Source organism: Microplitis demolitor, chromosome 2 (assembly GCF_026212275.2).
Source record: "Microplitis demolitor isolate Queensland-Clemson2020A chromosome 2, iyMicDemo2.1a, whole genome shotgun sequence".
Lineage (NCBI taxonomy): Eukaryota > Metazoa > Arthropoda > Insecta > Hymenoptera > Braconidae > Microplitis > Microplitis demolitor.
In genome coordinates this window covers 385,533-410,754 of record NC_068546.1, presented here as the reverse complement: position 1 = coordinate 410,754, position 25,222 = coordinate 385,533, and the positions used below count along the sequence as shown (strand labels likewise).

The 25,222-nt window shown below is 27.2% G+C and overlaps 1 protein-coding gene and 1 long non-coding RNA gene across 3 annotated transcripts; both read left to right on the top strand.

Annotated features, from left to right (window-relative positions):
* The first annotated feature begins 680 nt into the window (after positions 1 to 680).
* LOC103580265 (QRFP-like peptide receptor) lies at positions 681 to 18,051 on the top strand. 2 transcript variants are annotated; one of them, XM_053743094.1, is made up of 10 exons: positions 681 to 764; positions 5,155 to 5,496; positions 5,798 to 5,928; positions 11,982 to 12,103; positions 12,861 to 12,984; positions 14,090 to 14,295; positions 15,702 to 15,837; positions 17,055 to 17,215; positions 17,556 to 17,717; positions 17,899 to 18,051. In XM_053743094.1, exons 2-10 carry the CDS (start codon positions 5,352 to 5,354, stop codon positions 17,906 to 17,908), a joined length of 1,197 nt encoding a protein of 398 aa, XP_053599069.1. In that variant the 5' UTR covers positions 681 to 764; positions 5,155 to 5,351; the 3' UTR covers positions 17,909 to 18,051. The 2 variants fall into 2 exon arrangements, with proteins under 2 accessions (XP_053599069.1, XP_053599070.1); XM_053743095.1 differs by lacking the exon at positions 681 to 764 and adding an exon at positions 1,002 to 1,054.
* A 3,016-nt stretch (positions 18,052 to 21,067) lies between these two features.
* On the top strand, positions 21,068 to 23,406 carry LOC128669016 (uncharacterized). Its single transcript, XR_008404572.1, has 2 exons — positions 21,068 to 21,376; positions 23,064 to 23,406. It is a non-coding gene; the product is annotated as an uncharacterized LOC128669016 (long non-coding RNA).
* Positions 23,407 to 25,222: the final 1,816 nt, after the last annotated feature.

The following is a 25,222-nucleotide window of genomic DNA, read 5'->3' as shown; positions in this document are numbered from 1 at the left end:
GTCCGGAGTTTTTTAGTGAAAGTGAATTCTCGGAATTTTTATCATTTGTCGATAGTCTATGGGCAGTAAATTTAGTTACTGGTTTGCACACCGAGGCGCTGGGGTTTAGAGTCGGAACCAGGAAGTGGGGACATCTGACTTCATGTTGAAGAAGCTCAGGTTTAGTTGCAACGGGGATTCCCTTTTTTTCAGTGAATGATAAATCTGCGTTTGAAATTTTTCATTTTTTGATAAAATGATTTTTTTTTTTTCTCTAACGGAAAATTAATTCCCATTAAAATTTTATTGGTAAAAAAAAATTAATAAGTTTTTAATGGAAATTTATATAAAGAATTCTGTTTATATATAAAAATTTTTGAAACAAAAATAAACTTGTTTATAAAATATATAAAATATTTAAAAAATAAATTCCAAGAATATAAAAAATATTTTTCGCTTGTTTGAAAACCAAAGTTATGATAAACAAAAATAAAATTGATTGGATTAAAAAAAAAAACACCCACGGATTATTTATGTCTGAAAATAAATTTAAAAATTTTATAAGGGATTTTTTAACCTGAAAACGTCTCACAAATAACAAGTTTTAGAATAAATTATCTGCCGCATTCTAATCTGTTATTCAGAGACAGGCCGATACTGGGACTGGACTGGGACCGGGACCGCCGTATTAGGAAAAAGCAACGGAATCATCATGACCGCTCTCAAGATTTTCATTCCATTTCCCAGCATCCTTCCGCGAGCCCAAGATGTGATCGCTGATTGATGTGAGCTTCTGAACTTGGTCTTCTTCATCACAATATAATACCGCAGCCCACAGCCCACTTTTGCGTTTACGTCGGGATGCCGTCGGGTTCAGTCTCACGGCGTCTCGCGCGCGAATCACTTCTATTTCGGTATCGTCAGTTTAAATTATTTTAAAACTATTTATTTTTAAATTTAATCCCACTAATAAACAAATCAATTAAAAATAAAAACTCAAAATTTCAAAAATACATTCTCGTTTTTTTTTTTTTTTTTTTTTTTTTTTCAAATTAATTATGAAATTTAACACTAGGTAAGAAAGTAAATATTCAATATTTATTAATATTAAATTTCTACAGCTACATTATAAATATCAGTATCAATATATATACATATATATAAAGTTTATAATGTCGACGTTGATAGGTGATAGTTGATAGTTCAAAACACCTGATGCCGACGTCATGGTCACAAAAAAAAAAAAAAAAAAAAAAAAAAAAATAATTACTGACATTAAATTTTACTATCAATTAAAATTTTTTTTAACATGTGTTAATTTTTTTTATGTTCAATTCAAATTTATGAGTTAATAGTAAAGTGATTTGATGAAAGAACGTCTTTAAATTTTACACGTGTTAATTATATATATAAAAGTCTCAATACATTTGTAACTATTTATATATATATATATATATATTTATAGTAGATCATTATTATTAAAGTAGACTAAGATGTACACGAGTGTGTAATCATCAGCAATCATCATCACGTCAATTCCTTATAGACTTTTAGTAAACGCGAGTTGAGGCTGAATCGTCGGTTAATTTTATTAACAATACATAGCTTTATATATATATATATGAAGAGTAAATAAGGTCAATTGAAATGTGGTTGGTATTCACGCACAAATGAACTTTTAATGTGTCGATTTACAAACGATTAAACCATCAATTGCCAATTTATTATTTATTTAAGATCACATGTGTTTAATTTGTTATATAATTTGTTATTTTTTATATATATATGTTATATAAAATAAGTGGAAATGTAAACAAGATTTATGGGCAGTTAAAGCAACCGCTTGAGCTTTTAACGCTTTTTTTTTTTTTATATATATATTTAATATATTTATGGAGGAGTGCCGGGTTTAAGGAAAGCGGCGGTAATTATTAAGGGGAATTTAAAAGTGAGGAAAAAATAATTAAGATCGAATTGGGTTGCGGTATATCTGATTTCTTTTTTTGGAAGGGTCTGGGATCTGGGAATTTTTAGTTGTGATTTTGGATTCGTTTGAGGGAAAGTTTTTGAAATTTTAACTGTGATGTGGAAAATTAGAGGAAAGTCGAGTGGGGATGCAATTACAATGCGGCTAGAGTTTAGTTTAATTATCGGTAATCGAGATTTGTGGTACAAGAGTACGAAGTTATCGAATTTAGTTTGGGTATTTGGGGGTGACATTCATCAAAAAGGAAATCTGATTTTTTATTCATTTTTGGTAAAGTTGTTTTTTAATTTGGGGATACTCGGTTAAAAATATTCGGCCGAAATTAGATCAAAATCATAGAATTTTATACAAAAGTCCTAAATTTTACTGAAATCAGGCCAAAGCCATTGGGATTTAATTCAAAATACCCGAAATCAGGCTAAAAACATAATTTTATTCGAAGATGACTGAATATTGTCAAAATCGTAGCATTTAGTTCGAAAAGGCCTAAATTTAACCAAAATCACGCGGAAACACTCAAATTCAATTGAAAAAGACCGAACTCAAGCTTAAAACTAAATTTTATTCAAAAAAGACTAAATATTGCCGAAATCGTAGAATTTTGTTCAAAAAGGGCTAAATTTTACCAAAATCATGCGGAAACAGTAGAATTTCATTGAAAAAGGCAAAAATTAGGCCGAAAACCAAATTTTATTCGTAAAAGACTAAATATTGCCGAAATCGTAGAATTTCGTTCAAAAAGGCCTAAATTTAACCGAAATTACGTGGAAATAGTAGAATTTTATTAATCGAGACTGAAAACACTCTGAAATTTTGCTATTCTTAATAAACAGATCGAAATTTGGCTGTAAAATAAAGCCGACCTTTTTTCGGCCATTTAGTAGTTTTTTTAACCAAATTATAGAATGTAGAAAATTATAAAGTTTTCAGTCCTGTTTTACTGTTATCGGCTGACTTTCGGCCTTGTCTCCACTACCTGGGCCTTTTGACGGCCACTTAGGCTGAGAAAAAATTTTATTACTTAAAAGATTGAAATTTCTTTATCCGGATAATGATTATTAATAATTAAAAAAAAAAAAATAAATTGGAGAGCTTATATTTGAGAGCCGTCAATTTAGTCTCATCATAAAAAAGTAGTAATGCATGAAATCCGAAAATATGTATAACGAAAAAAAAACGCTCTATTGAGCGACATAGGACACAGGAAAAAAAATATATCATGAATTTTAGCAAAAGCTTTAGATTAAAATATTGAAAGGAAACAGAGAAAAAATATTGAAAGGCTAAAATTAAATTTAATATGGCTTTGCTATACATTAAATTTTCATATATTTAGTAATTTTAGTATGAGTAAAAAACAAAAATAAACAGCTAAATTTCTAAAACTATTTCATTTATTTTACGACAGAGCTAATTTTGCTGTAGAGTAGTAAATTAACTAAATGAAAATCCAAACTAATAAAATAATATTTTTATTTATTTTAGTTATTATTATTATTATTTGTCGTGCATTGATATTGTAAATTCCTATGCCTCAAAGTCCGAGTAGAGAATCAAGTGAATTTATTCATTTATTTTTTTTGGCTTAGCCGGGATTCGAACCCTGATCTCCCGCGCGTGAGTTGTAGCCTCAGGCCAACGCTCCGCAGTCTCCTTTAGCTAAAGCCGAATTATCGAGTAATATATATTCAAATACTCTACCCCCAGTCGTTTATTTAAATCTTAATATTTAATAACAAATTAGTAAAATTACAGTAATTTTTTAGCTGCCGTAATAATTAATATCATTGTTCCTCACTATGCCTAGTTTCTTTGTGATTCTCGAATTTTAATCCAGACTCAATATTCCTTCCTCAAAATCGTCAAATCCTTCAATAAAATATCCAATAAAATCTATGACAATAATTCAATAAAATATTATCGATATTTAAGTTCGTTGAATATTTGAAAAGTAAGTGTTCTATTACGGACAGACTAGATGATCTTGAAGTTGAACTTAAAATAAAATTTGTTGGAGTAAAATTTTATAATTTGATTTATTTATTTAATTTATTTTTTTATTTACCTCCGCGGTGATATATTACGACAGAGACCCCAGGGTCCTCTTGGACACCGCGATAACGTAGAATATCTATCGTGTCTCGTTAGTTGATCACATTCCACCCACGAAACCATTAAACCCGATCTAACTTGGATTTTTACTATTTTTTTTTAACTTTTTCTCCTTAACCTGTAATTTATATTATTACCCTACTTTGTTTATCTTTTTATCGCTGTATCAAATGTACATCTGATATATATTCATTGTGAAATATTGATCAATATATTTTTTTACTTTTTTTTTTTTTTTTTTTATAAAAATTTAAAATAAATTTTAATTAGAAAAATATTGAATTAACTCTTATCTACTCGATTTGAAATTTAATCAATTATTTTTCGCCCTTAAGTGAAAGTCATTACTGATAGAACTGATTACAATCGCCGATAATTTTCTATCAATACAATACTATTATTATTATCATTTTTTTTTTACTGAAAAATTTCTAATTAAAAAAGAAAATCTTAATAACTTATGAACTATTGGATTTAAGAAAAAATTTAAGGAATACTTTTTTGTAGGAAATTTAATTTCCTATAAATTTGGTCTCTTATATTTTTATCATATTTTTGATAGCTAACTAGTAATTTCAATTGTAAGTACTTAGTTTACAAAAATTGTAAAATTTCCACTCCTTAAATTATTTTCTCCCTTCGAATTTGAATTCTGGCTAAAATATCAAAAATATGACAAATATATAAGAATACTTTTTTGTAGGAAATTAAATTTCCTACAAAAAAATATTTATTAACTTTTTTCATAAATTCAATAGTTCAGACACAATTTCGATTTAAAATCAACTGTATAAAAAAATAATAAAATTTCTATTCCTTAAATATTTTTCTCCCTTCAAATTATAATTCTGGCTAAAATATCAAAAATATGACAAATATATAAGAATACTTTTTTGTAGGAAATTAAATTGCCTAAAAAAAAGTATTCTTTAACTTTGTCCATAAACTCAATACTTTCGCCACAATGTTGATTTAAAGTCAATAACAAATTTAAAAATTTCACAAATTTTTTTTTTTTATAATTAGTACTCATTATTATTATTGTTATAACCAGGATTTGATGCTTACTGTTTCAGTTTGTCTAAAACACGTACCTCGTGGATATTTGAAACAAGTCCTCATTACCATCAGTATTGTACTAATCAACATATGAGTCGAGGCAACTAAATAACCGCGAATTTAAACGGAGAAATATAATTAACAATCATAATCCCTATATATACTCATATATACATATACCTACTGTGAAAATTATATAATACTATAATATAAAATGAACGAAACAACAATTCCATTCAACGAGAGCGATGATTTCTGGGGAGATTATGATTTAGACGAGTCCTTGAATTTTTTTGATTGGTCAGAATTGGCTCCTGCACTGGTTGTTTATTCAATCACATTCTGTCTTGGATTAACCGGTAATTAAACTCTTCAATAATTAATATAATTTTTTTAATCGACCCAGTGTTTGACCCTGAATTTTACTGACCAAAAAATGGGACCCAGATTCAATTTTACCCCAGGCGATAAATTTCTTTTTTTTTTTTTTTAATTAATTAATTAATTTATTTACGCGCGTTTAATAATTTTACACTATTAATATTTAATTATTTAAAAAAAAAAATTATTCAAAGGTCAGAATCTGGGTCACGGTCAATGAACGGGTTATTGAACTTAAGATGTATCATATACTTATATATATAAAATATATTTTGATAGGTAATGTTGTGATAATAGCGTCAACGTTATGTCCTAAATTGCGGCCACTACCGTCAACACCGACAAACATTTTTCTCGGCGGACTTGCCAGCGCCGATTTTATATTGATCACGTTCTGCATACCTGTCAAGGTGAGTTAACGTAAATATATATATGAAGTTACTGAACAAACTTTTGATAATAGGAAAATTATATCAATATATAAAAGAAAGTAAAAATACAGTCGTGACAAAAATCAACAAGTTAGTTATTGTTACTAAAGTAATATATATATATATTTATATAGATGATATTAAAAGACAGGTAGGAGAGGGAAAACCTCAAAATAAAATTTAGTCTCGTGCCAAATCTACAAGGTCTAAAATTAATGAGATTACCAGAAAACTAGAGTCACCGTGTGTTGACAGAGAATAAGAAAAAGTATATAAATATATATATATATTTATATATATGTATTGGATAAGTGTCGATTGAACGAATGCGTCAATGTTTTTTTAAAATTTATTTTACTCGAAAACATCTTCATTAAATATACATATATATATATATATATATATATATATATGTATATATATATATATATATATATATATATGTGTATATATATTGCATTGCATTACATGCATTAAAGAGTACATTCAGAAGATATTTTTAGTCGATTTAATGCTTGTAGTATATATAGTTAAATTATGCGGTCTATTATTGTTTGATATATTTGGAATTTAAATTTTGAATTAAAAATAAATTATGTGGTTGATAATTTTAAAGCAAATTTTTTGAACTAAGAAAATTTTTTTTACAGAATCGATAAATCGGTGATGAAATTTGAATTTTATAAAATTTTTATTGATAATGAATTTTTGAATTAAGAAAAAATTTTCTTAGCACTACAGTGATAAAAAGTAAACTTGATTCAAGAGAAAAAATCTTGAACCAAAAATACTGTTTGAAGAAAATGATTTTCTTGAGTCAAGAAAAAAAAATTCTTGAATCAAGAAAAAATTTTCTTAGCACTACAGAGATAAAAAGTAAACTTGATTCAAGAGAAAAAATCTTGAACCAAAAATACTGTTTGAAGAAAATGATTTTCTTGAGTCAAGAAAAAAAAAATTCTTGAATCAAGAAAAAATTTTCTTAGCACTACAGAGATAAAAAGTAAACTTGATTCAAGAGAAAAAATCTTGAACCAAAAATACTGTTTGAAGACAATGATTTTCTTGAGTCAAGAAAAAAAATTCTTGTATCAAGAAAATATTCTTGAATTAAGTCAATTTCTAGTGGTTCAATAATTTTTTATCTTGACTCAAGAAAATCATTTTTTTCAAAATGGTATTCTTGGTTAAAGATTTTTTCTCTTGAATCAAGTCAACTTTTTTATCAATGTTTAAATGCAAATTCTTATTTCAAGAAAATTTATTTCGATGAATCAGTAATCTTGATTCAAGAATATTATGTCTTACTTCAAAATAATCCAATACTTGATTCAAAAGTATAAATTTTTTTATTGAACAGGGATAAATTAGTTAATTCAATAATTTATTGAGTTAAGAAAACGTCAAAATTCGAAGCAAGAATCATATTTTGCAGAAAAATTTTCTTGATTCAAGAATTTTTTTTTTTTTCGTCTAGAATCTATCTCCATCGAAAAGTATATATGTCATATATATAATATATATGTCTACATACATATAAATATATGCCTGCGCAAAAAAAAACAATAAGTCGCTATTTCTGTGCAGGTTATTAGGGAATTTAAAAAAAAATGCTCTGTTCCAATAAATCACGACCAAAAAAATACCATCGGTGATTTTCGTCGCTTTTCACAAAATCCCAAACATGTCACCGTATTTTTCCTCTAAAAATAAATAAAAATCACAAAGAAAACTTGGTGTCTTAAAATGTATGTGAGAACCGAAATAAGCTTTCAACAAAATGAAATTTATATATGCATATATTTTTTTAAAAAATAAATTTGAGACATTTTACAACCCTGCGAATTTATAAATCTTAGATCTTAAAAAAAAACCACTCATTCTCATAATTTTTATTTAAAATATCTACCTCTCAACTCATCTCTTCTTCAACTCAACAGTAACACGAAAGCAATTAAAACCTCCGAATCTCTAGTTCTTAATTCGGCTATCAAAGAATCCATAATTTAAATTGGATTCTTCCAACTTCTTTCCCATCACTCGAAAGCTTAGAATCTTGACAGCATTCCAATTAGTCGTTAGTTTAAAACTTTAAATTCGTTTCCAATCTACTGAACAACACGACTTATATACACATATAATACATACATACATATATATATATATATATATGTGAACGATACTCAGACACTACAGATTCGATCATACTTTACTTTCAATCCGTTTATTTATATACTTTGTTTATAGTAAGAAGAAAAGTTAGATTTATTGGTGTTACCTCAATAATTTTGTTATATTAAATGACATTAAAAATAAATTCAAATTAATCAATGTACATTTTTTTTTTATTTTATGTTACAATATTATAAATATATAAGATTGATAGACTAAAGATAAAAGAGAAAATAAAAACAAGTCATATATATATATATATATATATATAAGTGAAGGTTGGGTAAAATGGACCACTACAAAAATTTGATTAATATTTTTTTCCAAAATTATTTTAGATTCATAATTTTTTTACAGAAATTTTTCAGTGGGTTCAATGTATTGTTGGCTGCTTATATATATATATATATATATATATATATATATATATATATATATATATATACATATATCATATTCTTTTTATACATTTTCCATCGAACATTTTCATTCTCTAGAATTTTTTACGTCCAGCTTTAATTGAAAATTTCAATCTCTCAACAAATATATATATATATATATGAAATAGGTAAATAAATAAATTATTATTAAATAAATAAATCAATAGTAAACAATGCAATTAAATTTATTTCTTAAAAAAAAACTGCATGTAAATTAAAAAAAAAAAAAAAAAAAAAAAAAAATGATAATATCCAAAAATTCCAAATTGATAATAAACATGTAATATAAGTGTAATTAAATTAAAAAACCAATAGTTACGAACCTCAATTAAAATTGTTCATTAAAAAAAAATCTGCAAATTAAGAAAAAAAAAATTGTGATTGCTGGCGGGAAAGTTTGAATTTAAAATAAAAACCAAAAAAACGCGTTTTAAGAGGGCTTTAAAATTTTCTTTCACTGAGTAGAGAGTATGAATAATCGGATAGAAGGTTCATAATTCCCATTAATTAGAACAGATATATTTTGCTTGAAGACTCGCTAATTTGTAGTGGGTGACATTGATTCGGGTTTAAAAAACATGTCAGTGGAGGTTTTATATAAAAGACATTTTTTTATTTTTGTCGCTGAAGTTTTTTGATTAGAAAAATTGTAAAAATGCGGAAGATTATTTTTGAGTGTAGCGGCCATTTTGCCCCACATTTTTTTTGCGGCTTTTATTAATAAAAAAAAAAATTTATTAAAACTTCTGATAGAATTTTTTAATAAATTTTTATTTGATAAAAAGTAAAAAAAAAAGTATATCTTTATTTTCAGAAGCTGAAAACTTCAATAAACTTAAAATATAAGGGAGCGACATAAAATTTCAATAAAAGTTGTAAAAATAAATTTTGTTAAATTAAAAAAAAAAAAATAAAAAAAGTTGTCGCGATAAAATAAATACAAGCGTTTTCTGATTCGCGAATAAAGAAATCAGCTATTACGTTGTCTTTGAAGTGTAGAGGAAAAATATTTGCGAATCACTTTCATTTCAAAGCCTTTGTACGTGAGATGAATAGAACAAAGTACGTAACAAAAAAATTACTCACAAACTTCATTTTTTTTTGTACACATTTTTTCATTATTTATTTTTACTTTTTTTATATATTCGCTGTAAATAAAGAAATAAATGTGTGGTTTGTTGGTTCGATGAATCGATGCAAGAATTTTTAGTAAACACGAAAAAAAATTTTTTTGTTAAAAAATCCTGTTTCATTTTGCCCCACTCTTTTCCATACATATATACATATATATATATATGCATGTATAATGTTTGTAATTTAATAGAAAATTTAACGCCCTTTTAAATGAGTACCCACATGCCATATTTATTTAGCATATTTTTTAAAATATATATATGTACATATATATGAAGGTATATATGAATGTAAAATAAATATGGCATGTGGGTACTCATTTGAAAGGTCATCCAATTCTGTATACTTTGATACACTCGAATATATATGTATGTTGAGACACATTGGGGTAAAATGAGACACAATTTTCGCGATGGATAAAAAAAATTTTTTTTCCAAATGTGACCCATTTTAGTTCATAGTCAGTTTATTCCAGATTCCAATACAGTAATTCAGACAACAAACACTAGAATAAAAAATTTATATACAAATATTTGTAAAATTCAGTTTCTGCTCGTTCGTAAAAATGGGAGATAATTTAATATAATGTAAAATTTTTTTTCTTGAATTATTTTTCCCCTTGGTGATGATTGAGTGCCTTGGGTTTTAATAAAATTAAAGTGAATGATGTAGTCAGTGAATTTAAATGGTGAATGTGAAGATAGGGCTTTCACTTTCACCGTCAATTGTACGTTGGTTATTAAGTTTAAGTACGTGAAGACGCTCGTTATCCAGTTTATTAAGTATCTAATGAACGGATAAATTGTGTCAGTAGTCAGTGATATGCTTAATCAACTTTTCAATGGATTACAAAAGCTTCGAGCAGTTGGATTACGATGAGAAATTTCAATTCTAATTATTATAAATGTTTTTTTTTTCTTTTTTAAACTTTGTAGAGATCGGGGACAATGGAACTCCTTTTCATTTTTTTTCTATTTACTTTACATTCAACTTTCCCATAATTCAGTTTTGTAATTGATTATAGTAAACATGAAGTGTTATATATGTTACTGAAATTTGATATTATTTTAGTCATGTACAATAATATATTCATTACTATACTAGATTGAAATACATATATTTTCATATTGATATTACTCAAACGTATAAATCTATTTTGACATATATGTAATATACATATAATATATATTTGAATGCATAAAAACAAAGAGAATTAGAAGCGCTTTCAAATAAATACCCACATGCTACATTTATTTTAAATTATTTTTTAAATATATATATTTTTATATATAAATATATTTGTCTTGAGAGATATTTTAAATATATATGGCATGTTGGTACTCATTTTGAAGTGCATTAAATTTCCTACCTTATGCACTATAAAAAATATGTATATATATAAATTTTATAATATGAAAGAAAAGAAAATTTGAAGCTCTCTAAAGAAGACAAATATGTCATATTCATTGTAAATTAATAATCTATCAAATTTTTATATTTTATTTATATATATGACTTTGCAAATTATAAAAAAGTATTGAAATGTAAGCATAGCTTCTTGATATTCATTTTTAAGCCTATGAAATTTCATATATATATAGTGCATAGGATAGGAAATTAAAAGCACTTTAATATGAGTACCCACATGCCATATTTATTTTTAATCATTTTTATACATATATATTCTCATATATAAATATATCTTGAGAAATATCTTAAAAAAATATGGCACGTGGGTACTCATTTTAAAGTGCATTTAATTTCTTATCATATGCACTATATAAATATATATATATATATATATATATATATATATATATTTACACATATACTATAATATATGTATATATATTAAATATATTGTTCAAATTGAACATGTATATTAATTAAATTATAGCAAGCAAATTAATAATGGGTCAACAAGTTCACTATAATCGCATTCGATTAACCGGGAATCAAAATTATAATTATAATAATAATAAGTCGCGTTAATATGTGGTCGGTTGAATAAAACGCTGGTTAATCGATGATAATTCTCTCGGTCTACTCATACCATAAACTGCGCTACTCGACTTGTAATATATAATACCAGCCCGATAAATACGGAATTAAGTCCAGAGTACGTGGTTGTAAACCCTTCAAGCTGCAGGCCACTTGTAATTACCGATGGTTAGCACTCTGATTAATGGAGATTTGATAAACAATCATTAAATCAACTTTTAATCGAATTAATATAATGTTCTGGGTCAACATAATAAAATTACTCTTGTTGTTTCCGGTTTGCAGATTGCCAAATTATTTTCTTATTCCTGGACCATGGGGGCGTTTGTTTGCAAGTCGGTCCACTATGTCCAGAGTGTTGCGGCTATTTGCTCTGTGCTCACTTTGACGGCGATGTCTATTGAGAGGTAAAATAAATTTAAATTTAATCCATTTAAGTTCTCAATAAAAATGATTATTTTTCAATTTTTGAAATTTATTGCGCTCCCCTAAGTCTATAAATTTCTATATCATACTCCAGTTATCTGTATCTAAATCTTATCGGTATCGATACTAAATCACTTGATATTTAGTACCAATAAATTATATATATATATAAGTTATTTTTGAATCAATTTTTGGGACTATCGCTCAAACGATAATTTTTTATTGCTACCCTTTACAATATCAATTACATTTTATTGACAATGGATGAATGAACATTCACTTGTTGTGATCGATACTACAAGATTCAATGAATAAAGTGTACAAGAGTGTCAATTTATATTCATGAGTCGATCGTGTCAACTCGCCGAGTTTGAGCAGAGCATTCATATTTTGCTTTGTACATCCGTTTTTTTAACCCCATCAAAACTTTATTGAACCTTTTAATCCTTTGCAGCCTTTTTTACTTAAATTTTTAAAAAATCACCAGACAAATAAAAATAAATTTTTTAGTTGTCCCGGTTTGGAGGTTTTATTTATCAGAGGGCACAGACTTTAAAGCTCAACTGGGTGGTGCCTGAGGCATCAGCTTTAGTACAAGACGATATATGAGTTGCTGATAACAGCAAGTGTCGGTATCGATACTCGATATCAAGGAGATTATGTTGACGTTGCGACATCTCGAGTGTCTTCGCTGTCTGTATCTGCTCTTAGTCTACAAATCAATTAATTAATTTACAGATATTACGCGATAGTCCATCCAATGAGGGCTCAGTACACCTGCACCATCAGCCAGGCGAGACGAATCGTCATCGCAACCTGGACTGCATCATTTTTTTTGGCCATTCCTATCATATTCACCCAAGTAAATTATTATTATTATTTTATATTTATAATTATATTTTTAAAAATAACTCATTTGTACTTTTATTTAAACCCGAAAGAAAATATGCCCCTGGAAAAATTTAATATTTTTTTATAACGATTTTGGTTTTTACTAAAATCCAACACAAGTTTTTTAAATATTTTTCAAAATTATGACTTTTTATTAAATACGAGTATATTTTATTTTAAACTCTATTACTTATATTTTTTTATTATTTATAAATTTATTTACAGCCGGTTGTTACTTATAATAATAATAATAATGATAATATTATAAATATTATCGATGCAATAAATAGTTTGGTGTAAAATCCTCAGTTTGTAAACTTAAATCTTTTGTCAGTCTGCGTAAAAAAAATTGTGAAAAAAAATTTGGAAAATACTGGCTACGCTGGACTTAAAAATGTCAGACAATAACTAATTTTTTATAAACTATTTTAGGAATTGTGAAAATGCAGCAAAAAAACAAGAGTCGATTAAAAAAAATTTGTCAGTTTTATGAATGGGAAAAAATACCGAAAATATCGCTTTGAAAATCGAGTCAAAAAAATTATAAATCAGCCTTCTATCAGTAAAAAAAAACTTTAACACTAACGGATTTAAGTAACGTTCAGAAAAAACTTAAAACTGACACTTTTAAACTTTTTATGCCCAAAAAAAAATAAAAAATTTTACGAGTCAAAAATATCCCATAAAAATTTCTTTAGAGTCTTATATTTTAAATTCCAAATTAAAAATTTTTTAATTTTTTAAAATTTGCCGCCAGAAAAAAAAATTTTCACTATAGTCCACAGTAAATTTCTCCCCTTTAAAAGAAATCATTTCCCCATAAATAAAATATTTTCTACTGTAAAATTGGAATCCCTTCCAATTTTAAAATCTCCCATGACACCAAATTTTTCCTTATTAAATAACCACCCCTAAGAGCAACCCTTATAAAAAAATATAAATTCCACTGACGCGACACGTGACAAAAAATCAAAATATCTTAACCCTACTGAAGATCTTCCGGGTCCATATCTACCTGACAAACTGTCACCCAGTCTATTTAAAAAATTTTTATCGCCATTTCCTGTTCTCTTTAGATCCATAAGCCCGTGGGTGAGCGCATTCCGTCTTTTTGGTGTGTACGTGACTCGGATTCACAACTTCTCTGGCGTTTACATGAGCTCTATATGCTTCTGCTGGTCCTCGTTGTCCCCCTAGTGGTTATGGCTTTTTGCTACACCGCCATATGCTGGGAAATTTGGCGCGTTATGAAGCGAAGATATCACATGACATCCAGACATGCGTAAGTCAAATTTATCTGATGTGCATCAAATATACATATTTTATATAAATACATATATACATATATACATCTGCAATAGACATATACCCTCATGTCAAACAAAACAAATAAATATATGACAGTGATTAATTTTTTTTTTTTCAAAGTGGATTAACTTTTCCCGATACAATATCCATAAAATATAGATTAGCATCAGCCCACTTTCCTTCATATATATATACAGATATATATAATATATGAGATTATGTGAAACTTTAAGGATAATATTAGTTCTCGGATCGTTTTAGCGGCTGTAAAGTTGAGTATATAAACAGCAAATCGTTTGAGCGGTTTGACCTCGTCATATATATACTACTGGATATAAAAGTATGAATATTACTATGAAAATATTTGATTTTATTTTTCATAAAACCGATTTATTTATACTTAAATATTTACCAATTAATTTAATTTTTTATATTTTTTTTAATAACTCGTCAATTATTGATTTTATGAAAAAAAATATAGAGTACTTTTTTGTAGGAAATTTTACGACGAAAAAATTTGTATCTATACATTTTTGTCGTATCTTTGATAGATAACTTGTAATTTGAGTTTTAAGAATTCACTTTATAAAAATTATGAAATTTTTGTATCTCAAATTATTTTTTATTCTTTAAATTAAAATACTGACTAAACTATCAAAAATATGACAAATGTATAAGAACTCACTTTTGTAGGAAATTAAATTATCTACAAAAAAGTATGAAATAACTTTTTTCTTAAAGTCAATAGTTTATACACAATTTAAATTCAAAGCAAAAACGAGTTAAAAAATGAAAGTTATCTTTTCATATTTTTTTTTTTTTATTAGCATGAACTTTTTTTTGTGGATATAAAACTGATAAAATATAAAAGTTAAGTAAGATACTCTATTAGAGATAGTTATGCAAAAAATATAATAGACAATGGAGATTATTTCTAGGTAATACTCATATATTTACTAATAAATTTTGATAGAGCCCGGCCTGGATTACGTTATTTCGAACATATGATCAACAGATAACACGAAAACCCACTCGAGATTAAATATATTTACTGAGGGTCGATATGCTTCTTCATATACTCTAAATATTATCGAGCTTTCATATTTTTTTTTACCCCGATTACATACTGTAAAAAATCGGGTTAATTCAAATTTTATCGAAATCCGCCAAAAAATCCTTCTATTCTCTGTACGATTTCATCCTGCGTTTTTTCATAATTAATATTTTCCAAAAATCTCCTTCAGAGTTAATTTTTCCGAAAATTTTTCTCAAAATTCATATTTATATTTTTGCGCGGGAAAATAATTTTTTTTAAAAACTACTCAAATTTTTTTTATTTTTATCTGCTCAGTAAGATATTTATATATTTATATATTTTAGATTGAGTCCAACGATATCCACAAATAACGGAGAGTGTATCCTTATGACGGAAAGGGGACGAGTGGAAAATTCACGACGATCTAGAAGCCGACGTGAAAATACGAGGACAGAGGGTGAATCCCGGACTATAAAGCAGGTTTACAATTTTTTTTTATTTTTGTAAATCATTGTCATATTTATCATTAATCTTAACAAAATCTTAATGATTATTGATGTTTTTTTTTTGACCTAAATATATAAATATATATAAGGCAGACGAAATATGGACTTTTCATATTTATGGATTGACCCGAGGACAACTTTTTTTTTTTACGGCAATAAAAATTTAAATTAGAAACTCATAAATTATTTTAAAAATTTACTTTTTGAGTTATTTAATTTTTCATAGCTGCGTCTTTAATCGAAATCTAATTTTCAATAATAAGGCGACGAGGAAGCCAATAAATAACGGAATAGTGTAAAAGCGAGTCGTTTAAAGCTCGAGTGATTTCGAGGCATTGAAGTTAATCAGAATCAATACACGATTTTATTATTTTTTTCTTTTAATAAAGGGATTGGTGTGAGTAGAGATTAGGGGCAAAATGGACCGCTGAAAATTTTTTTGAAATTACAGACGGTAATATTGGCCACAGATAATTAACGTCAATAAATTTTTTAATTTTAAAAAATTTTTTACTGAATTTTTTAATTAAAATTTTAAAACCCATTTTGCCCACAGTAATAAAAAATTTAATGGCTAAAAATTAATAACAAGCATTCGTTAGATGAAAAATTAAATAAAGTGATTAATAAAAAAAAAATTTTTTTCAGAAATTTTTAAAAGTGGATCATTTTGCCCCAAATTAAAAAAAAATTTTTTCTCATGTTGGCTTTCAATTTTTATCTAACGTCTGATTACTAAAACAAATTTAAATAATTACTGACAAATTTTCAAATTTCATTCGGTGACTCATTTTGCCCCCACTAAAAAAAAAAAAACTTTTAGACGTTTGCTCCGAATTTTGATCAATAATTTGATGACCGAAGTAAATAAAAATTAACAGCAACAAGGGACAGTTAAAATCTCAAAATTTATTTGCCGGCTCATTTTGCCCCGGAAAAAATTTTTATTAAAATGATAAAAAAATAGACTTTTATTAACATTAGCGAAAATAAACCATTGGAAAAAATTTCCACATTTATGCTAAACAATAACAGAATAATTTAGAGTGCCGTCGATGCGGCAGAAATCGTAGCACTTATAAGATTATGTCGAGCTCTGCATGAAATTTAAAATTAAAACAAACTATTTTCCAATTAATTAATAATTCCTTAAGTAACCAACCAATTAATGACCGTAAATTTTCCAACCAGGTCGTGAAAATGTTGGTGGCAGTGGTGGTGCTCTTCGCAATCTGCTGGAGCCCTTTGCTTATCGACAACGTGCTCACAGCCTACGATATCCTGCCGCGAATAAAACATGGCTCCATCAAGCACATGAACACCGCATTCCAGTTGATGGCCTACTTCAACAGGTACCTAAATCCTTAAGCCCTGATTTGCCCCCGATAATCTCATAATCCTTTTTAATCCTTCTCCTGGTTCTTTAATTAAATAATCGATAACTCGTTTATCAAGTTGATGACTTAATTAATAAATTTAATTAACTTCACTAACTAATCATTTAAATTATCCGATATCAGACTGAAAAATTTCTACACAGACAAAAATAAATTTTTCGCTTAAAAAAATTATTTCTCACCCCAAGAAAATTTTTATTGACACAAGAAAATTTTAATTGGAAGTAAAAAATTTTTTGCATTAAGAAATAATTTTTTTTCTGTCTAAACTTGTCTAACTTATTTTTTTTTTTAGCTGCATTAATCCGATTGTTTATGGATTTATGTCGAAACACTTCAGAGAGAGTTTCCTTGCAGCAGCTTGCGGTGGTTGGTGGTGTTGTTGCCGTAGAAAAGTATATACACCTCCGGTTAAAAGGCATCCGAGCCTTAGTCAAACAAGGACGACAAGTGTTAGGTAATTCATATTTACATAAATTTATAAATATATATAGAGCATGTGTTTATTATATAACTTTGGTTGATTTTTTAAATTATGAGGAAGGGCATGAAAATATTGATAATTAATAAAATTGTTACATTATTATGATAACTCGCGGAAGTTTACAGGTAATTTTATAAGTAATTTCTTGTTACAGGTGGGCATGACAGCTTAATCGGCGGGATTACTAGTTTCGTCAATAGCAAGAGCATTTTTGTTCATTAATATAAATATATATAAGCTTGACATATCAAAGTTTAATGAAGAGATTTTTTTTTAATTTATGTGCACAAGGACAATTTAAAGGAAAATAAAAACTTTGTTGTAGCGATTAGTTCATTTTTTATGGGGTTTCAGAAGTTGGAGGATTGGGGGGGGGGGGGGTAACTGATCCCAATTTGGACCCATGACGAGTGATCCCAGATAACTGATTCCAAGACAACTGATCCCTTAATATACATAATAAAAATAACATTACAAATAAATGATGTCCTGATTGGTGAATCAGATGTCCTTGGGATCAGTTGACTTGAAACTGAACTGATCCCAGCACTTGATCCCATAATGACTGATCCTCTAGTATATACTAAAAAAATAATTGAAAATAAATAATGTCGTGATTGATGGGATTAGATGTTCTTGGGATCAGATGTCTGGGATCACTTGACATGGAGCCCAACTGATTCTAAATAATTGATCCCAAGGAAACTGATCCCTTAATATGCATAATAAAAATTAAATTATAAATAAATGATGTCCTGATTGGTGAATCAGATGTCCTTGGGATCAGTTGACTTGAAACTGAACTGATCCCAGCACTTGATCCCATAATGACTGATCCTCTAGTATATACTAAAAAAATAATTGCAAATAAATAATGTCGTGATTGATGGGATTAGATGTTCTTGGGATCAGTTGTCTGGGATCAGTTGACATGGAGCCCAACTGATCCCAGATAATTGATTCCAAGGAAACTGATCCCTTAATATACATAATAAAAATAAAATTACCAATAAATGATGTCCTGATTGGTGAATCAGATGCCCTTGGGATCAGAAAACTGAACTGATCCCTGTCAAGTGATCCCATGACAACTGATCCTTCAATCCATACTAATACATCAACAAATAATGTCTTGATCAGTGGGATCAAATGGTCATTGGGATCAGCTAACATGGGACTAAATTTTGAAGATAATTTTGTTGTAAATTATGAGTAAATATTTAGAAAAATACGTTTCAAAAAAAAAAAAAAATTGGTTATAATTTTAAGTTATTCACATTTAAGTACACATTAGCATTAAATATATAGATAATACGTCGAAAAATTCATTTAATTTATAACAATTCGTTACAAGTCGCAGCGATTTTCGAGAAAATTTTAGAACTTTTATTCTCTCCCTGTATTATAAATATATGTAATGTTCAAATTTTCAAGTATGACATGAGGTAGTTATGTTTATTTATTATAAGTGTTGTCTATTAATATATATATATATATATATATATGAAATTGAACAGATATGGTTAGTTGGACTTGTATGTGTAAAATATTGAGCAATGACGCATTTATTTATTGAATTTTTAGATCTTCCGAACTATAAATATATATATATATATAAAAGTAAATCCATATATTTATTAATATTTTAATGTTATTTAAGTATTTTTGTTTAAATAAATGAAAAATATCTAAATATTGTATTTATTTATTTATTTAATATATATATATATATATATATATATATATATATATATATATATATATATATATATTTCTATATATATGCGTTTGAAGAAAATTAATGTCGAAAATCAAACAAAAATCAAAACTTTATAAAAGTAAATTTTCAAAGTTATATATATATTTATTAAAAACATAAAATATAAGAACTAAAAAAAAAGTTTAATCTGTAAATTATTTGCAACAAATATATGTATGTATATTTATTGTATAGATAAATTTATTATTTAACGACCATTTTTAAAAATGAATATCGTTAGAAAAATATATCCAAGTGTTATGATAAAAAAGCGTCATAAATATTTGACGACTGATAACAATTCAACTCTTTAAATAATTTACATAAAAAAAATAGCTGCGTATATATGATTAAGTAATAAATTTGTATGTTGTATGTAAATATAAATATGATCAAGTGCAATAAGTTTAAATGTCATATAATTATCTTTCGCTGTAATAAAAGTATGTAGAATTTAAATGTATCCCATTGTTTTTTTTATTTTGTAATACGCGCTTTTTGAAGATCACGGCACGCGCCTACAGATGGCGCCTACGATCAGTTTGTTCCTTTTGTTGCTGACGGTAAGAAAGGGATCTAATCAGCCGAGTTGACGACATGGGGTTACGTAATATATATATATATATATTCAATTCTGCTGTAAAGATCCATATAAATTTGATTTTTCCATTTTTTGAAATTTGCAATCAAGACGAAAAATGGGGAATCACTAAACTGAAATTAAAAATTTCTATCGAGATTTCGAGGTTATATGAAAAAATTTGGAAAACGTTTGACCCTGCAAACCAGCCTTACAACATATTCCCTCTATTTTTCAGCTTAAAAAGCTCAAAAACAGTATCGCTGATACATTTTCAAGCTCTTCTTTCTTAACCTTACGGAAAAAAACTCAGTCATTGAGTAATTGAATCATTTTTAAGAAATTCTAAGAAAACTAAGCAATGAAATTTTTTCCAAATATAATCTGGAAAGCTGACGGCTGACTTTTTTTAATGGCCGCAAAAACACCAAAATTTGTTAAAAACCAAAATTTCAATTTTTCCAAAATTTCAAATTTTTCCAAAATTTCCAATCTAAAGAAATCTTCAAGAATCGAAATTAATTTAAATATACAATCACTTTGATTAAAGTTAAGATCTAAATCGTTGTAGAAAATTAAATTTTTGAAAATTTTTCCGTTTTAAAAATCAAAAAGACCAATAAAATTTAAAACTTGTTTTTAGAAGAATATAAAATTTTTGCGCAGTTTTTTTTTCGTATTGACTATCATACGAGTTGAGACACCTGCCTATGTTTACAGTTAAATACAAAAGAATGCAGTTACGTCATAAAATTTTTTTTAGATACCCAGTAAAAAGATTAGATAATAATAATTGCTTTCAAATTTAATGTGCCTGAAAAGCAGCAAACGCGGGAGCGGAGATTTTCTGTGAATTCAGACGTATCGAATGCCCTTTCTCCATTAAAAAGTTGATTTTGCGCATGCGCTATTGATACATCTACATGAATGGCACCTATGTGTACACAGAACATGCATGTGTGTAGAATCGGGTGGGGGCAGCGTTACAAGTAGACAGGGTCAAAAGTGAGGGAAAATTCAGATGTTATGAAATCCGACATTTAATTCAACTGTAATGATAATAGTTATCGACAGAAGTATTGATAGTTAAATCATTGCTGACAGTTAAAAAAAATCTAACCTCTGTACAAACCAGTTTTTTTTTCTGTGTTAATTTAATCTCCATTTAATTTTATTGAAATTCTTGAACTGCAGCTTATCGCCATGAAAATTTCTCAGACTAGTTTTTTTTTATTATTGTTTATTGTTGTGACTGTGGCCGAAAATGAAACGTGCATTAGAATATTTGAAGAGGTATGATTAAAATTAAAAAAAAAAAAAATCTATGCACGGAGAGAAATTTACGGTAATAATTACAAAATGTTATGGTAAAGGTTCCCATATCTTATGGTAAAAGGTTTTTTGTAAATATCGATGATAACAATCGCACCCATAGTCACGGTAACCATTAATATATCAATGGATTTCATTTCTATACGATATTGGAATAGTTCCTAATGTGAAAAGTATGGTAATAATTCTTATGGTCATAGTAATTTTCGCAGGTGGCCAACATGGGCTGGCTTTAATGACACTATAGCATTTCAAACGAGAAAAAGTTTTCCATGTATGGTAATCATTACTATATAGGATGGTAAAAGTTACCGTAATATTATAGTAATAATTACCATGATATTATGTTAATGATAATCATAAAATTTAGCAATCTCTTATACTATAATAATCATTCCTATGATTTTTAGTAAAGATCACCATGATTATATAGTAACAATTACTGTGATAGTGTGGTAACCATTAGCATAATTTTACGGTAACATTTACCATAACATTCAGAAATCCATCATATTATAGTAATTATTTCCGTCATTTATAGTAATAGTTACCAAAATATTATAGTAACAATAACTGTGAGAGTATGGTAATCATTACTATAATTTTATGGTAACAATTACCATAATATTGTGGTAATAATTCCGATACATTATGGGGATTATTACCATGATGAATGGTAAAGTTTACTGTACAAATATTACGGAAATATTCCACATACATTATGGTAACAATTACCATAATATTGTGGTAATATTTTTGATACATTATGGGGATTATTACCACAATGAATGGTAAAGTTTACTGTACAAATATTACGGAAATATTCCACATACATTATGGTAACAATTACCATAATATTGTGGTAATAATTTTGATACATTATGGGGATTATTACCACTATGAATGGTAAAGTTTACTGTACAAATATTACGGAAATATTCCACATACATTATGGTAACAATTACCATAATATTGTGGTAATAATTTTGATACATTATGGGGATTATTACCACAATGAATGGTATAGTTTACTGTACAAATATTACGGAAATATTCCACATACATTATGGTAACAATTACCATAATATTGTGGTAATAATTTTGATACATTATGGGGATTATTACCACTATGAATGGTAAAGTTTACTGTACGAATATTACGGAAATATTCCACATACATTATGGTAACAATTACCATAATATTGTGGTAATATTTTTGATACATTATGGGGATTATTACCACAATGAATGGTAAAGTTTACTGTAAAAATATTACGGAAATATTCCACATACATTATGGTAATCATTACCATCATATAGTGGGTTTGTTCTCACCTGCACTTAGGAACTGTTCCAATGTGGATATAAAATTTATTCCTATGTGGCTATGGGAACTATTCCTAAGTACGGTAATCATTACCATACGATATAAGGAACTTTTACCATAACACAGGAATTGTTCCCATAACTGAGAAAACTTTCTTTAGAAAACATAAGTGTCCTCCCCATCATTCTAAGTAATTATTACTATAACCCAATAGTTTAATATTTTATGAAATTCATATTAGGAACAGTTACTAAAAATTTTTTCTCCATGTACTTACTATATTTATAATATTTTTACCATCATTATTACTATATTTTACAGTGCACGCTAGGTGGAACTCCATGCTGTCCATTTATTCATAATATGACATCATTCTTGATACGTGCTGAATATTACATTGAATGTCGGCAAAAGCGTTTGCTTGGCGTGAACAAAGATTCAAAGAAAACAACTATATCTAAATGTAATTTAATATTGAGTCGTATTCTAGCTTCTAATGAAACGGCGAAAGATATTGAATAAAATTGAGTATTTTACAAATAATAATAAAAAAAATTTGGAAAATCCAAAAGTGAACGAGTCATAATGCTCATTTATTATGAAATAATAAAATAATAACAAAAAAATGGCGGGAAGCACGAATAAATTTAAAATATCAAAAATTTGTTGTTGTTTTTTTTTTTTAATTATATTAGTAATTTTTTATAATTATAAAAGAATTTTCTTAAAATATCTCGATTAATAATAAAATATATATATATATATATATATATATATATATATATATATATATATATATATATATATATATGAATAAAAACAAATAAAAAAAAAGAGAATTGAATTGAAAAAAAACGAAATAAAAAAAAACACATGAGTCGTGCAAAAAAAAAAAAATTTTTAATTTAGAAAAAAAACATCTGTACTAGGAAAGTGATGCACAGGCGCCCCTGGTGGAATAAAATGTACATAATATCTATAGATATAGATATATCACCATCCATGTTAATTTTACATGGATATATATAGATATACAGTCTTGTAGTTTTCGTTTTTTATTAATTGTAATTAAACGACAGTGAATTAATTAATCATTCGCATACAGTGACCTACAATCGTCGATTAGAATTTTTAAAAAAAAAATTTAACTCAAATAATGGATTTTTTCACAAGTTACAGTGTTGCCGGGGTTTCATACATGACGGGCAGGAAAGTTTTTTGACCTATTTTGGTGTTTTTTTCCGATTCTATTGCAGTAAATCAATTTTTAAAAAGTATGGAATTAATCTCCATTAAATTATCTCGACAATAGTATGCAAAATATCTTGATTCCGTGAACTAACAAGGCTATAATAATAAAACAGCTGCCAAAATGAGGCGAAAAAAATTTTTCGATCGTAAAGCACTCTCTGATGCTTCGCATCATGAGTCGTGCAAAAGTATGAGTTCGTTATAATAAATTACTAGAGAATGAACCAAATAACTGGAGTTTGAATATTTTGATTTTAAAAAGTAAACAATACATATATATATATATATATATGTATCGATAGAGAACAGTTATAAAATAATCCGTTAATTGAGCAAATGAATAATTTAACAATTAATAAAAAATAAAATATTAAAGCGTGAGAGCTCCACAACGAATCCGTAATTATCATGGTAGAGTATTAGAGAATGATCTTTTAACCCTTTGAGCGATTATATATAAAGATTGCAATTGGTATAAGTCACTGACTTTCGACAGTTATATTTATTTATGATTCAGTAGGGTACTGTGATTATTACACATATGTACACGTGTGAGTATCTAGGGTAAAATGGGAATCCATTTTTTTTGTATTTAAAAATTTTCGCCTACGGTCTGACGAAAAAATGAGGAGAGTTGATCAGCCTACAATTTTTAGCCAGTTAAACTTTCCTGTCCGAAATATATTTTTAAAGTAAATTTTAAATTATGTTCATTTTCTTCTACATGCTTTTGACCAGCTCCGCCAAACTGCTCTCTAATTTTTCTCTTCTTTTTCTTTTGCATACGGACGTACATACACACCCTCATACACTCGGGCAGCATCGTTGAAGTAGTCAGAATAGATTCCTTGAACCTCATAATGTCAAGATCTGATGGAAATTCGATTTTCGAAAATCAGACTGAAACCAATAACTCCCCGAATCTTTGAAAATTTTAAATTTTCTTAGCGGAAAGTTAAAAAAAAATGATAACCAATCATTATGAGGTTACGAGACTAGGCTCAAAATTCGTGTTTTTGGGAGTAATATTTTTGAAAATTAAAAAAAAAAATCTAAGGCTACTAACAATCTTAAAATTTCCGGTTTAAGTTTAAAATAAAAATAAAACAATCAAATCCATAATGAATAATTTTTGCATAAATTTTCTAGAAAATTCATCAAAAAATATGAATTTCAAAAAAAAAAGACCCAAATTTTCCAATAAGTTATGGCTATTTAAAGAAAAAATG

What these genes read in the sequence shown, in the direction of transcription:
- LOC103580265 (XM_053743094.1), top strand. Translation starts at nt 5,352, where the DNA reads ATGAACGAAACAACAATTCCATTCAACGAGAGCGATGATTTCTGGGGA. An exon ending in ACGGCGATGTCTATTGAGAG is followed by an intron (nt 12,104 to 12,860) that starts GTAAAATAAATT and finishes ATTAATTTACAG; the next exon opens with ATATTACGCGATAGTCCATC. An exon ending in TTGATGGCCTACTTCAACAG is followed by an intron (nt 17,216 to 17,555) that starts GTACCTAAATCC and finishes TTTTTTTTTTAG; the next exon opens with CTGCATTAATCCGATTGTTT.